Raw genomic sequence first — 17,644 nt, 5'->3', positions numbered from 1 at the left:
GCGGGGGGGAGGGTCCGCGTAGAACAGCCCCCGACCGGCGCCTTGCTGACCACGCTGGCGCCGATTCTCTGCTTTGCGGGGAATCGCGTCCTGGTGTCGGAGCAGCGTGGCGCGATTTGTGCGGCGCCCGGGGATTCTCCGACCCAGAATCCCGCCCGTGGCGTGTGTCTTCTATTACTGTTATAAAACCATAAATACCTTGATAGAATGTTTACAAAAAAAAAGAAACATGATGAGAGACCCCTTTTCTTTAATAATCTCTATTTTACACCCTTTTTTTTCTTGATCTCAGAATTTGTTTCATGTCTTTGTTTCTCGTTTTGTCAGTTGTGTCAGGAATAATAATTTTTTGAACCTGACAAGAAATTTTAACACAACCGAGGATTGACCATAATCATTTTAGATATCCCAAACTCCAATCAATCATATTGAATTAAAATTATCTTATTCTTACATGTGTGAATTTGTATCCGGATTAAAATTCCCCCATGTTGATCACAAATACCCTGGAATAATGCCCCTGGCCGGAAAAACATGACTTCAGGTTTTGTTAGTTTTTTGACGTAAATCGGTTAAATTATGGTCTCAAAAATTACAACTTCAGATATAAAACACCAATGCTTGAAACAGACACATGACTATCATTCATACACACGCAGTAAAACCTATCAAGTGCATTGAAACAACAGTAAGCAAAATTAATTATGTAAATGTCCTTGTGGTACTGTTGTAACCTTCCAAAGTGTCTGTAATTAAAACTGCAGACAAAGTTAATTCCCCAGAAAGTTAAACCTTAACGATAACATGACTCTACAAACCTCCACATAAACAGATGAAACACATAATCGTAAATCTCAAACAGTTAATCCTCAGCTTTCTCTTGCAGCTACAGATTCTTCAAGCTCACACTCTCTTGGTTAAAATAATAAACAAGACCTACCACTCTTCTTCATTAAAAGACGCAAATTATTTATTTAATTCATGTATCTTTTTCTTTTCATTTGAGCCAATCTTTAACAACTGAATACTGAGAATGTGCAAACTCCACAGGGACAGTGACCCGGGACTGGGATTGAATCCGGGTCCTCAGCGGCATGAGCAGCTGTGCTAACCACTGCGCCACCGTGCCACTCCTCAACAACTGATTTCATGGACATCACCTATCCTTTGTTAAATTCAAACCTCAAAGGCATTTTCACCCAAACACATTACGAACTACAAAACTTTTGTTCCCTAATGGGGGTGATGTGATAGCACAATGAAATTCTAACATTAGATCCAAATTCCTCAAAAGCATGCTTAAAATATCTACATAGAATTACATAGAATTTACAGTGCACAAAGAGACTATTCGACCCATCTGGTCTGCACTGGCCCTTGGAAACCAGCAACCCCACCTAACCTATTTGGACACTGAGGGCACTTTAGCATACCCAATCCACCAAACCTGTACATCTTTGGACGGTGGGGGGAAACCAGAGCACTCGGAGGAAACCCACGCAGACATGGGAGAAAGTGCAAACTCCACACAGACAGTAACCCGAGGCCAGAATTGAACCTGGGACCCGGGAGCTGTGAAGCAGCAATGCTAACCACGGTTCCACTGTGCTGCCCTACCTTTAATTGCTTTTAACTGGCGTCATTGGGTCTCCATAAATCACCAATTAAACCTTATATAGGGCGCCACGGTAGCACAGTGGTTAGCACTGTTGCTTCACAGCGCCAGGGTCCCAGGTTCGATTCTCGGCTTGGGTCACTGGCTGTGCTAAGTCTGCACATTCTCTCTGTGTCTGCATGGGTTTCCTCCGGGTGCTCTGGTTTCCTCCCACAAGTCCCGAAAGACATGCTGTTTGGTAATTTGGACATTCTGAATTCTCCCTCTGTGTACCCGAACAGGCGCCGGAATGTGGCAACTATGGGCTTCTCACAGTAACTTCATTGCAGTGTTAATGTAAGCCTACTTGTGACAATAATAAAGATTATTATTATAGAGTAATTTGGACACATCTGTTTTTGGCAATTCTATAACAAATAGTTAACTTTTCCGCTCCAATTTCTTTTCCTTTATTTTTCCTTCAAACCGATTTCAATTCCGTTACTTAACCATGTTTGAAAGAAATCTTAACAATTCACTTTTAACTTGTTTTGAAGAATTCAAACTGGATCACCACCAAACTGCAAGTTCATAATCCAACCTTGACTCAGAACAACACAAACCTGCATTTCATCTATAGTCCAATTAATTCTTTACTTGATCAGTTTCGTTATGACATTTGTCTCTCTGTGATGCAAAAGGCACCATTTCGACCTTCCTTGTTTGGATACTTTCACCACTATTTGAAAAGGGTCTATCTGTACCAGGGGTGGAGGTAAGCTGCCCCTCCGTCTAAGTCGTAAACAGTGATGTTTCTCCATGGCTGCACCGGAGCAGTAGTCATGGGGTTTAGATCTTGTTGTTGCATCAACTTTGCTTGTTGTACGTGTAGGTTCAGAATAATGACAACAGCTTTGTCTGTCTTATTACCAATCTGAACCTCCCATCATTTCTTACTGCACAGTAGAGGAAACCATCCTTGTTTTTGCATTTATGCCAATCATTTTCTATACTTTCAGGCAAGGAATAGAAACCGAGACCCTTCCCCTCCAGGCTGTGGCGAACTCGAGCTCAACTTTCTCAAAGCTCGCTGCCATAGTGAAATCCAGATTTCTGAGATTAAACTCGCAACTAATTCCCAATGCGAGACTCCCACAGCCCTGAGATATCCCTCGGGAGGTCCCCCTTACCCTCTCGCAATCATCTGCCCCCTGGGTTCGGATACTCCTTTTACTCAGCACCGTTCTAGCATGGCGAGTATCGTCAGAGAAAGATAATACTTGCCACACCACAGCCTGGGCTTATGCCATCCTCATCGCCATTTTGCTGTCGGAGCTTCACTGGCAATTATTCAACTATAGCGTTCTTTACTCCCCAACTGACCAGACGGCACTCAGAGTTAGAGATTAGTCCATGAACTGCTCGATGCAAGCTATGGAAAGTGAGCAAGGCATCTACTCCCCGAGCACAGAAAATACAGGTCAATTATATTTTTCTCTGTAATCTTAAGTAATTAACATCTACCAATCGAAATAATACATTTGTTTAGAAATTATCTATATCCATTCACAACTAACAGCTAGTATTACATGATGCGTTACACATGAGTATAAAACTTCCGATCATAATTAAAGCACGTACATGTCATTATAATATTGCCGAGCATGTAGCTATCTGCACGTTTATATTATTGCGATACTCACATATGATTAAAAATATGCATTACCTGTGATGTATTTTACTCACATCCCATTGTATATCCTTGCTTTAATTTTAAACGGTCCTTGAGAATTATCAGTTATTGTTTTCAACAGCCTTCTGCTAGCTTCTTCTGTCTGTGGGAATTCAAGCTTCTCAAGCAGCCCATGAGAGCGCTTAAGTTTTATTTTAAAAGCTGTATAGGTTTTATACCTAACCTTGCATGATTTGATTTATTACCCTTTCAGGCTGGTTGAGTATGATCAGTACTCTGCCTATTGTGAACAGCAGATGTACAGTATGCTGGTACTACCAATTGATTCATTGAATTTATTTCCCCAGCTGCCTGGGGGGGGATTTGAATCTGCATCGCCAGAGCATTGACTTGTTAGCTCTTTTCTCTCCCTACAGATGCTGCCAGACCTGCTGAGATTATCCAGCATTTTTTCTTTGCCAGAGCATTAGTCTGGGTTTGTGGCTTACTAGTACAGTGGCATTACCAATATACCATCACCTCCCAAACTCGTGTTTGTTTGTTCTTAGTATTTGTGATTTGTTGATGTTTGAAAACCTATCTACTGCTGGATTGGAGGTTGTGAATATAGCCAATGCTTCAGAGAGAAATAGATAGCCCTTTTTGCTGGTAAAGATATTTCTCAGTTTCTGTTTGACCAGACAAACCCCCTGACTTCTAATATGATCACAATGCCAGAAAGAAAGAATTTATATTCACGTGGGTTTTAGAACCTGAGGATGTCCTAAAACAGGGTTTATGGGCTCACAGTGTAGCTCAATATACATGCTAGAAGCCACACATATTCACACACGGAGCCCTGACCTTTTAGACAGAAGATCATGTCCATACATTGTGTCTTTTTTGACGAACCAAATGTTTGACAGATAGCCATTCTCTGCTTCATTTCCCATGACAATGCCTTGTCCAATCAGAGTCGACTTGCCTGGTTTGAATTAATAATAATAATCTTTACTTTTGTCACAGGTAAGCTTACGTTAACACTGCAATGAAGTTACTGTGAAAATCCCCTAGTCGCCACATTCTGGTGCCTGTTCGGGTACACAGAGGGAGAATTTAGAATGTCCAATTCACCTAACAGCATGTCTTTCAGGACTTGTGGGAGGAAACCGGAGCTCCAGGAGGAAACCCACGCAGACACGGGGAGAATGTCACTCCACACAGACAATGATCCAAACCGGAATCGAACCTGGGACCCTGGTGCTGTGAAGCAACAGTGCTAACCACTGTGCTACCGTGTTGAACAAAAGCTTGGCAGTTAACGTTCTCTGCTGCATTCTCCATGGCAAGACCTCTACCAACCAGAGTCCACTTGCCAACCATTCAGTACCCTTCTGTAATAATCTCGCCAAGGCCAGTCTTCCAACACCATTCCCTTTTATTTACATAACAAAATGGCTGCAGATGTGGCTTATAACATGCAGGACCAAGCCCAGGGACCTAAAGAATACAGGCTCAGGTTGAAGCAGTGGATTTTAAACTCCCACTGCTCGTTTCCCATTGGGCGAGCTCCCCCCGCCTGCTCAATAGGGAAGTTCATACTCCACAAAGCCCAGGGAGATCTAGTGGTGATCCCCTGTGTCCTTTGTGACCACCTTAACACCTTCACTGTTTGTAACCTTGCAAACTGTCCTGAATAATGCAAGATGGAAAGCTTCGACAGCATGTCTCTATTTTCAGCAATACAAAGTTAACTACCAAAATACTACATTCATTTGTTATTACAATTCTTGCCTACATGAGTACTTCATGAGCATTTCCAACTTCCTCTTCTATGGTGATTTTTAAGTCAATATTGGTCATTAACTTTATGCAAATATTCATAATGGAAATTTTCAATATAATCTGTTCATTACAGTTAAACTGTACCAAAATAAATTGAGCCTTACATACTCCTCACCCACAAGGTGATTGTTATTATTCAAACAATTCCAGAAACTATTCTACATCTATATCATCATGCTGGCAGCAATCCTCATTTTTTATAATGCTAATTGAGGGTGGAATGTTAGATAGAACATGAAACATTTTTAATTGCATAATTTAGAAAGGTATATATGACAGGGTTAGCATATTAAATGATAATGCAATGTTCCGCTAGGACTGCAGAATGCCAGATTAAATTATGCCCCAGTGATAGGCTCTGAATTAGAGGGGAAAATACCACAAACTAAGCCAAACTAAGGCATTGCATATTTTTTGAGTGATAATGTTCTTGCTGTCAGAATATATCCATACTACATAAATATCAGGAATTTAACATGATTTATTTGTACTTTCATTCATAGGAACAGAAGTGGACATCAGAAATAAGCAGTGTTTTTGAAAGACATGACAATGAGAAACATAAGGTAATTTTTATCGTAAAGTTTTAAAGAACACTCATCTGGACACTGACATATAAAGATTTTGTTTTACGAGTGTTAAAGGGACTGACAGTGTTGCTCTTTTTAGTCTTAGTTTATTAGCTCTGATTATGTCACCTTTGCTCACGAGTCGCCAGGTATCTTTCTGATACCGCCACGTGGTTCAAGCTCAAGTTATGATTAATAAGTCCGCACACCGCTTAGTAAGATTGCAATCAACGGTCATTTATTATATACAACAAGTAATGCTTCCACAATAATCCTACTATCTATATCGAAACCTACCACTACTGGCCAATACTTAACTGTAGGCAGGGCCCACCAGGTCAGGGAAACAAATGGCTTATCGAATTGGATCTGGCCTGCGGGATTCAAAAGGCTGATACGGGTTGATGGCTAGGAATCTCTATCGGGTAGCGATCGCTGGAGTCAAACTTACGGTTCTTTGCTGAAGGTTCTTGCGAAGGCTGCGAGCAGGTGAAGAAGGGAGAGAGAGAGAGATCTGAACTTGGCCCCTCACTTTATAGGGCCCAGGGGCTTCCCGCCTCTCGGGGCGGTCCTTGACCCTGAGTCCCAAGTGATTGGACTTGTTCCCAATCACTGGGTTCGATATATCCAATGACGGGGCGATTCCTCGATTGGGGGGTGGTCGTTCACCTGTCTTTGTTTCGGCCACAGCAGGCGCCGACAGGTCTGGCCTGGCATTCAATTGCTAATATGTTGCAATTGTTCCCGGGGATAGCCGATTAAACTGCAGATGTCTGGGTTGATGTGCTGCTAATAGTCTTGAGTATTGATCTAGGCCGACTTCCCCAGAGTCGAATACGCTATTCTGTCTGCAGCTGTCCGTTTGTGTCCTGTTGGCTGCTTTTCCCATCAACCTTTGCCGTTCGCCATTTTGGATCGGGGTTTGATCAATTTAATCGGGAAGCAGCCATTTTACGTGGCTACAACAGCCAGTTTAATGGTGCACACTATTATTAATATGTAGTTGTCCACAATTTGTGACAAGGAGAAAATAGATCCCTGTGAATTGTAAATCATTGCATATTGCTGGACAATTTGTGCTGCTCCACTATTAACCTCACAAAACAGGACAGCTCACCCTCAACCTCACTGTTAGTTTCAAGAAATTGCTGTGTTTGCATTTTAATTAGAAATTAATTGTGCAGTGATTTTAAGTATGGTACTGAACAGCATACTATCTTTCCAGCTGGAAAATACAGATTGTCATTTCTTATTCTGTACCTGATTTGACCCTGTTTCGTTCTGAATCTTTATCATCATAGATATCATAGATATCATAGAATTTACAGTGCAGAAGGAGGCCATTCGGCCCATCGAGCCTCCACCAGCTCTTGGAAAGAGCACCTTACCCAACGTCAACACCTCCACCCAATCCCCATAACCCAGTAACCCCACCTGACACTAAGGGCAATTTTGGACACTAAGGGCAATTTATCATGGCCAATTCACCTAACCTGCACATCTTTGGACTGTGGGAGGAAACCGGAGCACCCGGAGGAAACCCACGCACACACGGGGAGGATGTGCAGACTCCGCACAGGTAGTGACCCAAGCCGGAATCGAACCTGGGACCCTGGAGCTGTGAAGCAATTGTGCTATTCACAATGCTACCGTGCTACCCTTAAATCGTATTGATTATGGAGATAGAATGTTGGTCCCATCATTCACCAAGACCTTAGATGCATCATTGCTGACATTTTACTGTCATCAACTTACACTTCCAGCATCTTGCAGTCCATTGTTTTTCTGAGTAAGGCAAGGAAAAATGTAATTAATGGGCACAATTCAAAATGCCTCACTCTGGCAAACTCTGGGCCAGTTTGGCATCCTTTACAAAAGTTAAGCTGTTAAAAGTTATCGCATTATCGACCGTAGAGCTGCTGGCGGAGAGGAAAAAGCTACAAATGGACTTTAACCTGCTATCCACTAGGAAATTAGTACACCAACTCCGTCAGACACGGAGGACCTTCTCTGAACACGGAGGGAAGGCTGGCCGCCTACTGGCTCACCAGCTGAGAAAGCAGGCAGCCACAAGGGAAATGGTGCAGGTAAAAGATAGCAGGGGCAGACTGGTAGCGGAACTAAAAGAGGTCAATCGAGCATGAGACCTTTTACCGAGGACTGCACACTTCCTAGCCCCCGATGGGGATGTGGGGATGAAACAGTTTGATGGACTGGATATGCTAGTTGTAGCTTAAGGACAGGCTGGGGGAATTGGAAGCACAATAGATCTGGGAAAAACCATGGAGAGCATCAATTCCATGTAGGCTGGGAAGGCACTGGCAACTCGGCCAGTGCGGTGGAGAATCGCCGCGGGGGCCTTTTTCAATGGCGCACGCGACTGGCGGATCGCGGGAATGCGTCAGACCCGATTGCGGGTCTGACGCCCCATTCTCCGCCCCCGCACCGAGCCCGATTTAGGCGGGAGCCTCGGAGAATCCCGCCCAAGGACCCGACGGAATGCGACTCATCTCGACCCATTTTGCTGCTAAATGTGGACGCAAAAATACTTGGAAAGATCCTGGCCAAAAGGCTGGAGGAGTGTTGTGTACCGGAGGTGGTTGCAGAGGACCAGACGCACTTCTGTTTGCCATAGAAAGCGAACCCCTGGTGATCGCCCTGAGGGACGCAAAAAGCTGGAAGGACATCCTAAGGGGAGGCAGAGAGCACAGAGCCTCATTCTATGCGGATGACCTGCTCCTATACGTCTCGAAACCACAGAAAGGATTGAGAGCAATCATGCAGATCCTGAAAGAGTTTGGAACCTTCTTGGGTTACAAAGTTTAACCTGGGCAAGAGCGAGACATTCCCGGTGAACACAAACGTGGGAGGGACAGAGCTGGAGAGACTCCCATTCAAACTAGCCCAAGACAAATTCCGCTATCTGGGGATCCAAATAACCAGGAACTGGACACAGATCCACAAGTGGAATCTGACAAGCCTGGTGGAGTAAGTCAAAAAGGACCTGCAAAGGTGGGACGCACTCCTACTCTCCCTAGCGGAGAGGGTGCAGATGATCAAATTGAACGTACTGCTGAGGTTCCTCTTTCTGTTCCGATCAATACCGATCTTCATTCCAAAGGCCTTCTTCCAAAACGTAGACAGATTAATCATGCCGTTTGTGTGTGTGTGGGGGGTAAGAATCTGGAAGTCCCCAAACCAACATTGCAAAGGAGAAAAATTAGGGGTAGCCTAGCCTTACCAAACTTGCCATACTACCACTGGGCAGCCACGGCAGAAAGAGTGAGGGGATGGGTACACAAACCCAATTTGGAGTGCTTGCGGGTGGAGGAAGCCTCCTGCAAGGGTATGACCCTCTGGGCCTTCGCCACGGCAGCACACCCCTCCCCACCGACGAAGTGCACATCCTGCCCAATGGTGGTAGCCACACTAAAGACGTGGAATCAAATGAGGCAACATTTTAGTCTGACTGAGATGAAGCCAGTTGCCACGGTTCGCTTGTGTGGCGACTATGAAACTTACAGTGAATGCGGCTTCCAAGCTCGACCGATATCCAATGCCCCGCATAGAAGATCCCAACGTGAAGCTTGTCGGCGGACTCGCGTTCACAAAATTTGGATATGAATCATGCCTACCTACAGTTGGAGCTGGACCCTGCCTCCCGGCCATATGTAACAATTAATACACACGGGCCTGTATGAGTTGCCCTTTGGAGTATCCTCGACCTGTGCCATCTTTCAACGCATCTTGAGAGGTTTACCACGTGTCGCTGTTTACTTAGACAACGGTTTGATTACGGGGACGACGGGGCAGGAACATTTGGAAAATTTGGAGGCTGTCTTTCGTTGCTTCTCAGAGGCTGGAGTTTACGTCATACAAAGTGCATCTATCAGGCGAAGGAAGGTTATCGGGTGGACCGCGAAGGTTTGCACCCTGTCGCAGAGAAGGTGCGCGCAATTTAACAGGCCCACGCCCCGACTGACATTTCACATCTCTGTTCTTTTATCGGCCTCGTAAACTATTACGGGAAGTTCCTCCCCAATCTGGCAACTATGTTGGCCCCGTTGCACCTTCTGCTCAAGAAAAATCACACCTGGGTTTGGGGTCAGCCGCAAGAAACCGCTTTCTGGCGGGTGAAACAGCAATTGTCGTCATCCAGATTACTTACCCACTATGATCCTGAAAAGACTTTGCTCATCACGTGTGATGCATCCCCATATAGTATTGGGGCTGTCCTGTCCCACAAGATAGAGAACGGAGCTGAGCGGCCGAAAGCTTTCACCTCCCGCACATTGACTGCAGCGGAAAAGAAGCACGCGCAGATCGAGAGGGAGGGCCTGGCGGTGGTCTTTGTGGTGAAATGCTACCACCAGTATGTTTATGGCCGCCACTTTACTATCGTGACTGATCATAAGCCTCTGCTGGGACTTTTCCGAGAGGATGAGCCAATTCCGCCCATTGCTTCTGCATGGATCCAGCATTGGCTTTGCTGCTTGCTGCCTACAAGTATTCTCTAGAGCATAAACCAGGGACCCAGATAGCGAATGCTGATGCACTGAGCCGATTTCCCCACGACAATCCCCACGACAGGTGAGGTGGCTGCAATCCTAAATTTTATGGACTGCATGCCTGTCACGGCATCGCAGGTCCATGAGTGGAACCAGATGGATCCAGTCCTGTCAAAGGTTCGGCACATAGTCCTGTATGGTGGGCAGCATAGGCAGCTCCCAGGCGAGTTGCGGCCATTTCCCTCCAAGTTGTCAGAATTTAGCGTGGAAGACGATACCCTCTTGTGGGGAATGCGTGTCGTTGTCCCGGAAAAAGGACTTGCACAATGGACATCCAGGTGTGACCAAAAGGAAAATGTTGGCCCGGAGTTATGTCTGGTAACCAGGCATCGATGCCGCCATTGAGAAGGTGGCCCAAAACTGATCCATTTGCCAGGAGCATCAGAAGATTCTGCCCGCCTTGCCGCTACATCACTGGGAATGGCCAGGGCGGCCTTGTGCGCGATTGCATGCGGATTTCGCCGGCCCTTTTCGAAGAACAAAGAACAAAGAAAAGTACAGCACAGGAACAGGCCCTTCGGCCTGCCAAGCCTGCGCCGACCATGCTGCCCGTCTAAACCAAAATCTTCTACACTTCCGGGGTCCGTATCCCTCTATTCCCATCCTATTCATGTATTTGTCAAGATGCCCCTTAAACGTCACGATCGTCCCTGCTTCCACTACCTCCTCCAGCAGCGGGTTCCAGGCACCTACTACCCTCTGTGTAAAAAAACTTACCTCGTACATCTCCTCTAAACCTTGCCCCTCGCACCTTAAACCTATGCCCCCTAGTAATTGACCCCTCTACCCTGGGAAAAAGTCTCTGACTATCCACTCTGTCTATGCCCCTCATAATTTTGTAGACCTCTATCAGGTCGCCCCTCAACCGCCTTCATTCCAGTGAAAACAAACCAAGTTTATTCAACCTCTCCTCATAACTAATGCCCTCCATACCAGGCAACATCCTGGTAAATCCCTTTTGCGCCCTCTCTAAAGCTTCCACATCCTTCTGGTAGTGTGATGACCAGAATTGAACACTATACTCCAAGTGTGGCCTAACTAAGGTTCTATACAGCTGCAACATGACTTGCCAATTTTTATACTCAATGCCCCGGCCAATGAAGGCAAGCATGCCGTATGCCTTCTTGACTACCTTCTCCACCTGTGTTGCCCCTTTCAGTGACCTGTGGACCTGTACACGAAGATCTCTCTGACTGTCAATACTCTTGAGGGTTCTACCATTCACTGTATATTCCCTACCTGTATTGGACCTTCCAAAATGCATTACCTCACATTTGTCCGGATTAAACTCCATCTGTCATCTCGCCGCCCAAATCTCCAAACGATCTAAATCCTGCTGTATCCTCTGACAGTCCTCATGGCTATCTGCAACTCCACCAACCTTTGTGTCGTCCGCAAACTTACTAATCAGACCAGTTACATTTTCCTCCAAATCATTTATATATACTACGAAGATTTTCAAAGATCCATGTTCCTTTAATTAATCAATGCCCAATCTAAATGGCTAGAGGTACATAGGATGGTAGGCACAATGTCCTGCACAATGATCGAGAAGATGCATTTGTCTTTCAGCATGCATGGCCTCCCTGAGGTGCTCGTCACGGACAATGGCACTCCTTTCACAAGTGAGGAGTTTGCAAGGTTCATGAAGATGAACGGCATACGCCATATCCGCACCGCTCCATACCACCCGGCTTCCAATGGGTTGGCGGAGCGCATAATGCATACGTTCAAATGGGGCCTGAAGAAACAGTCTTCCGGATCTATGGACACTAGACTGATTTGCTTTTTGTTTTCGTATCGGACCACTCCACAGCGGTGACTGGGGCTGCTCCGCGGAACTTCTAATGGGCTGGAGACTTCGCACCCGCCTCAGCATAGTTTTCCCAGACATTGGCGCAAAATTACGCCGCACTCAAGAACGGAAGGGGCATGGCCTTTCTCGGCATCGGCTGATTCGGCAGTTTGGCCGAAATTTTGCTGGAGGTGCCCAATGGGTCCCTGGGGTTAACTTTTGATGAACGGTCCCGATCTCTTACCAGGTGCAAGACCAGGGTCGTCTCCAGCGCAAACATTTAGACCACATTCAGCCCAGAAGGCTGCCTCTCCACCAGATTCCCTGCCCCCGGAGATCACTTCTACAGCCTCAGAGACCACACACAGTGGAGGTTCATCCTCACGATCTTCCTCTGGCGCCGCACTCAAAGCCTGCGCGGCTTGTTGCAGAATCACGTGGGGATATGGACGCCAAGGTGACGGAGGTTTTGGACTCCGACTCCAAATGTCCCTCCAGTGATGGAGACACAGGAGGCCTCCGAGGTGGAGTCCTCGATCCCATAGCCTGTGGATGTACAACCATTAGGCCATTCATCGCGGAAGCACTGTTCGCCTTCTCATTACACGCCGCCCGATCCAGCGCCTCGTGCCCGGCCCGGTGTCGGCCTGCGGCAAAACGAGTCCAACGCCCTCCTTCGCCAGGGTCTTCGGAGGATGCGGAGGAGGGCCAGGTTGGACAGGGCATGTGGCCCGGGCAGCCACAGGCAGCCACAAACGTGTGCCCCAGGGCCATCATGCATGCGGCTGGGGCTGTTTAGCACAGGGCTAAATCTATGGCTTTGAAAGCAGACCAAGGCAGGCCAGCAGCGTGGTTCAATTCCCGTATCAGCCTCCCTGAACAGGCGCCGGAATGTGGCGACTAGGGGCTTTTCACAGGAACTTAATTTGAAGCCTACTTGTGACAATAAGCGATTTTCATTTCATTTTAATTTCATGAGAGAACCTGATCGCTTCCAGGTACACTGACTAGGCGGTCTGGCCACCGGAAGGCCAAATGTTCCGTCTCGAGGTGCAAAAACTCCATCGAATCACCCAGCCATGCCGAGTCGACCTCCAGCGCACGAGGATCCGCCTCCTTGCCACCAGCGAGGCAAAGGTTAGGATATTTTCTCTCGCTCCAGTCCGGAGCTCCGGCACAACCGAAACCCCAAAGATTGCAAGGCTCCAACCCAATAGCCAATATTGCCGACACAGTATCAAAAAAGGACCTCTATAGGCACACCGTACTGCGTCAGTCCCCTTGAACACTGCTCACATCTATCCTCCACCCCATTGAAAAGACGATCATTCTAGTTCTCGTGAGGTATGCTCGAAATACTACTTTTAGCTGAATGAGATTCAACCTCGCACAGGGCGAGGTCATGTTTACCCACCTCAGTGCCTCACTCCAAACCTCCTCCACCAAAATCGGCCTCAGATCTTCTGCCCACTTTTCCTTCACACCCTCAACCGAGTCTCCTCCCCCACTTTCCGCTGGTATATGCCCAACGTACGAGCCACCTCTGACCCTGAGCAGGATAAAATCCGCTCGAGCAAGGTAGAAGGCCGGAAAGCGCTTTTTGACCCAGCTATGCACCTGGAGATATCTGAACTCATCCGCATCTGTAGGCCCATATTTGTCCTTCAGTTCTCCCCCAAACCAACCCTCTAAAAATAAATATCCCACCTTCTCCAAGCCCTTTTACTTCCACTCCTTAAATTTCACATCCAATTGAGCAGGCTCAAATAGCTGCACAGATGGTAGCTAGCCTTCAAATTTAAATGTTGACTGAGTTTTTCCAAATTTTTAATGTGGCCATTACCACCAGGTTAGTACTTCGACACCACCGGGAGCACAGCCATTACCAATGCCTTCAAGCCTTCCCCCTTCACAGACTCTGCTTCCACCCAGACCTACAGCTCCTCCGAACCCACGCACCACTCTCGCACATTTTCAGCACTGGCCGCTCAATAGTAACATTGAAAGTTTGGCAAGGCCAAGCCCCTTGGAGCATCAACCTTTTAATCCTCGGGCCCTTTCCTGCCCAAATAGACCCTGTCACAAGTCCGCCTTGGGCAGGAACACTGGGAGGCACTGAAACAAAAATAAAAATCTTGGCAAGATATTCATCTGTACCAGGGATAGTGGGAGACCGTCCTATCTTTGCAGGTCTGCCTTAATCTTCCCGACCCGACTCGTGCAGTTCAACCTCAGGAGTGTCTCCCAGTCCCTTGCTATCTAGGCCCCCCAATACCGAAAATGACTTCCTGTCAGCCAGAACGGCAAACCCCCAATCACCCGCTCCAGGCCCTGGTGCCCCACCCACCAGGTATTCGCTCTTTCCTATATTTAGCTTATAACCTGAAAAGTTCCCAAAGTACTGCAAGATCCTCAGAATGTTTCTCACTGACGTCTGCAGATCCCATGGCCGGGATTCACCAAATCCCGGCCATGTGTTGACGCTGGCGTAAACACCGGAGTACTTCATGCTGGCGTCAACGGGCCTCTTGGCCCAGCGATTCAGTGCCCACAGGGGGCCAGCACAGCGCTGGAGAACTCCACGCAGCTCCGGCGCCGATACGCGGCCATGCACTGCTGGCGCCGGTCCGCACATGCGCGTGGTGGCCGTTTCCGCGCTGGCGTGAGGTGGCCGATTCCGCACCGACGCCGCACAACATGGCATAGTGACACAGCATGCCTGCATGGGAGAAGGTAGTTCCCCCCCCCCCAGATCCCGCGCACCCTCCGACCGGTAGCCCCCATTCACGGGCCTGGCCGTCGTGGAGACCCCCTGGAGTCTGATCCCCCACGAAGGGAACATCAGATATCTCTGCCTAGTACCCTGTTACAGGCGACAGGGCTCAGAAGTCACTTTGTTAGTGCACCCACTGGCAAATGGGACTGCATACAACAGCCGCACCCATGCCACAAAGCCCGGTCCAAACCCAAATTTCTCCTGTATCATGAACAGATAGTCCCACACTACCTGGTCAAGCAACTTCTCCGCATCAAGTGAAATTATGATCTCTGGAACCCAACCCTCTACCCGGACCACATTCAACAGCCGTCTCACATTTGCGATCAACCTCTATCCCGTTACAAATCCCGTTTGGTCTTTCCCCACCACCTTCAGGAGATAAGGCTCCAATCTTAACGGCAACACCTTGGCTAGAAGCATCGCATCCTAATTTAACAGGAAGATTGGACGATATGTCTTGCAATCTCCTTCTTTAGGAGCAGGGAAATCACCGTCTGCCCCAGGGCGGAGGTGTGGGCTTAGATAGGGTGATCTTTCCATGGGCCTGTGCAGACTCAATGGGCCGAATGGCCTCCTTCTGCACTGTAAATTCTATGATTCGCAGGCCACAGGCCCACCTAAGATGGCGACCAGTCCCCAAGTGGTGAAACAAAGAAAAATTCCTGGTCACTGTTAGTTTTCCACCCCCCCCCACCCCAAGTCAGCAGTCATCCTGAGCCTCCTCCAACCGCCCCCCCCCCCCCTCCCCCCCCCACTAGCCTAACTGACCCAACTTGACACAAAACCTGAATGTTATGCAGGTCTTATAATAATAATCGCTTATTGTCACAAGTAGGCTTCAATGAAGCTACTGTGAAAAGCCCCGAGTCGCCACATTCCGGCGCCTGTTCGGGGAGGCTGGAACGGGAATTGAACCCACGCTGCTGGTCTTAGAACATAGAACATAGAACGATACAGCGCAGTACAGGCCCTTCGGCCCACAATGTTGCACCGACATGGGAAGTCAAAAAACAAAAGCCATCTAACCTACACTATGCCATTATCATCCATATGCTTATCCAATAAACTTTTAAATGCCCTCAATGTTGGCGAGTTCACTACTGTTGCAGGTAGGGCATTCCACGGCCTCACCACTCTTTGCATAAAGAACCTACCTCTGACCTCTGTCCTATATCTATTACCCCTCAGTTTAAGGCTATGTCCCCTCGTGCTAGCCATTTCCATCCGCGGGAGAAGGCTCTCACTGTCCACCCTATCTAACCCCCTGATCATTTTGTATGCCTCTATTAAGTCTCCTCTTAACCTTCTTCTCTCTAACGAAAACAACCTCAAGTCCATCAGCCTTTTGTTCTGTTATGCAGGTCTTATAATAATAATCGCTTATTGTCTTCATTGAAGCCTACTTGTGACAATAAGCGATCTTGTTCTGCATTGCAAGCCAGCTGTCTTAGCCCACTGTGCTAAAAGAGCAAGAGTTATGCAAGCCATGCTGCATATGGACATGAACAACTTGAGTATGTGAGGAGTGAGCACTATGCAACTAACCACAATTCTTACTTCAGACAGGTTGGAGGGGAGGTCATTGATGAAGTAGCTGAAAATGGTCAGCCTCCAACAACTTTGCTGAGCATGACAACCTGTGGAAAGTTATCCCCCTGATTCCCATTGACTTCAATTTTGCTTGGGATTCTTGATGGAGCATACAGTCAACTGCTGTCTTGATGTTCTGGGCAGTCAAGGTAGCCTCACCTCTGGCATTCAGCTCTTCTTGCATGCTTTGACCAAAGCTGTAATGAGGTCTGCAGCTGGACGTCTCTGGCAGAAACAAACTGAGTATTGGTGAGCAGGTGTGTAGGTGCCACTTGATAGCCCCACATTGCTAATGATTGAGAATAGACTGATGGGAGATTAGATTTGACCAGCCATTTGTGGACAGAATGGACTTGACAATAGATGCCAATGCTGTGGCTGTGATTAGGGTGCTGCTAATTCTGGAGTGTTCAGTAATGCAGCTGTGATGTTGGCCCATAGCCTTTATTGTGTCTGATGACTTTAGCCAATTCCAAGTATTATCATAGAATTTATAGAATTTACAGTGCAGGAGGAGGCCATTTGGCCCATCGAGTCTGCACCAGCCCTTGGAAAGAGCACACTAATTAAGCCCACACCTCCACCCTATCCCTTGTTGCTAACTTTTGGTTGGCTCTTAATTTGGTTGTTTAATCACGTTTGCTCAAGAGTCGCGAGGTATCTTTTGACACCGCCACAAGGTTCAGAACCGAATACTGATATCATAGGGATATCATAGAATTTACAGTGCAGAAGGAGGCCATTCGGCCCATCGAGTCTGCACCGGCTCTTGGAAAGAGCACCCTACCCAAGGTCAACACCGCCACCCTATCCCCATAACCCAGCAACCCCACCCAACACTAAGGGCAATTTTGGACACTAAGGGCAATTTATCATGGCCAATCCACCTAACCTGCACATCTTTGGACTGTGGGAGGAAACCGGAGCACCCGGAGGAAACCCATGATCAATGACTCGATGCACCAGTTAGTAAGTTCAAAAGCAATGCTCATTTATTTACACACAGTCAAATCTACTCATGCATAAACTCTACAAACTAAACTACCACTATTACTAAGGCCTATACTTAGCTTTGGGCGCCCACTTAGTCAGAGGAACAATGGCCGTTGCTCAGTTCTGAGGCTGCTGGGTTGAGCTGTTTACAGGGTAGCAACTAGGAGCGTCTATCTCGTAGCGTGCGTTGACTTGGGACTTACTTGGTCTGCTCTAGCTGCTAGGCTGGTCTCTCTCTT

General features: G+C 47.3%; 1 protein-coding gene across 9 annotated transcripts in view; it reads left to right on the top strand.

Annotated features, from left to right (window-relative positions):
• dzip1 (DAZ interacting zinc finger protein 1) overlaps nucleotides 1–17,644 on the top strand; it is a 646,334-nt gene that overhangs the window by 283,601 nt on the left and 345,089 nt on the right. For all 9 annotated transcript variants that reach the window (XR_011935128.1, XR_011935127.1, XM_072476252.1 and 6 more), the window contains exon 9: nucleotides 5,615–5,677. Coding sequence is in view for 7 of the 9 variants with exons in the window: in XM_072476252.1 (XP_072332353.1) it covers nucleotides 5,615–5,677 (63 nt within the window). In the remaining 2 variants the exon portion in view is untranslated. The remainder of the gene's footprint in view (nucleotides 1–5,614; nucleotides 5,678–17,644) is intronic.

This window comes from Scyliorhinus torazame, chromosome 15 (assembly GCF_047496885.1).
Source record: "Scyliorhinus torazame isolate Kashiwa2021f chromosome 15, sScyTor2.1, whole genome shotgun sequence".
Classification (NCBI taxonomy): Eukaryota; Metazoa; Chordata; class Chondrichthyes; order Carcharhiniformes; family Scyliorhinidae; genus Scyliorhinus; species Scyliorhinus torazame.
This window is presented reverse-complemented; position numbering and strand designations above follow the sequence as displayed.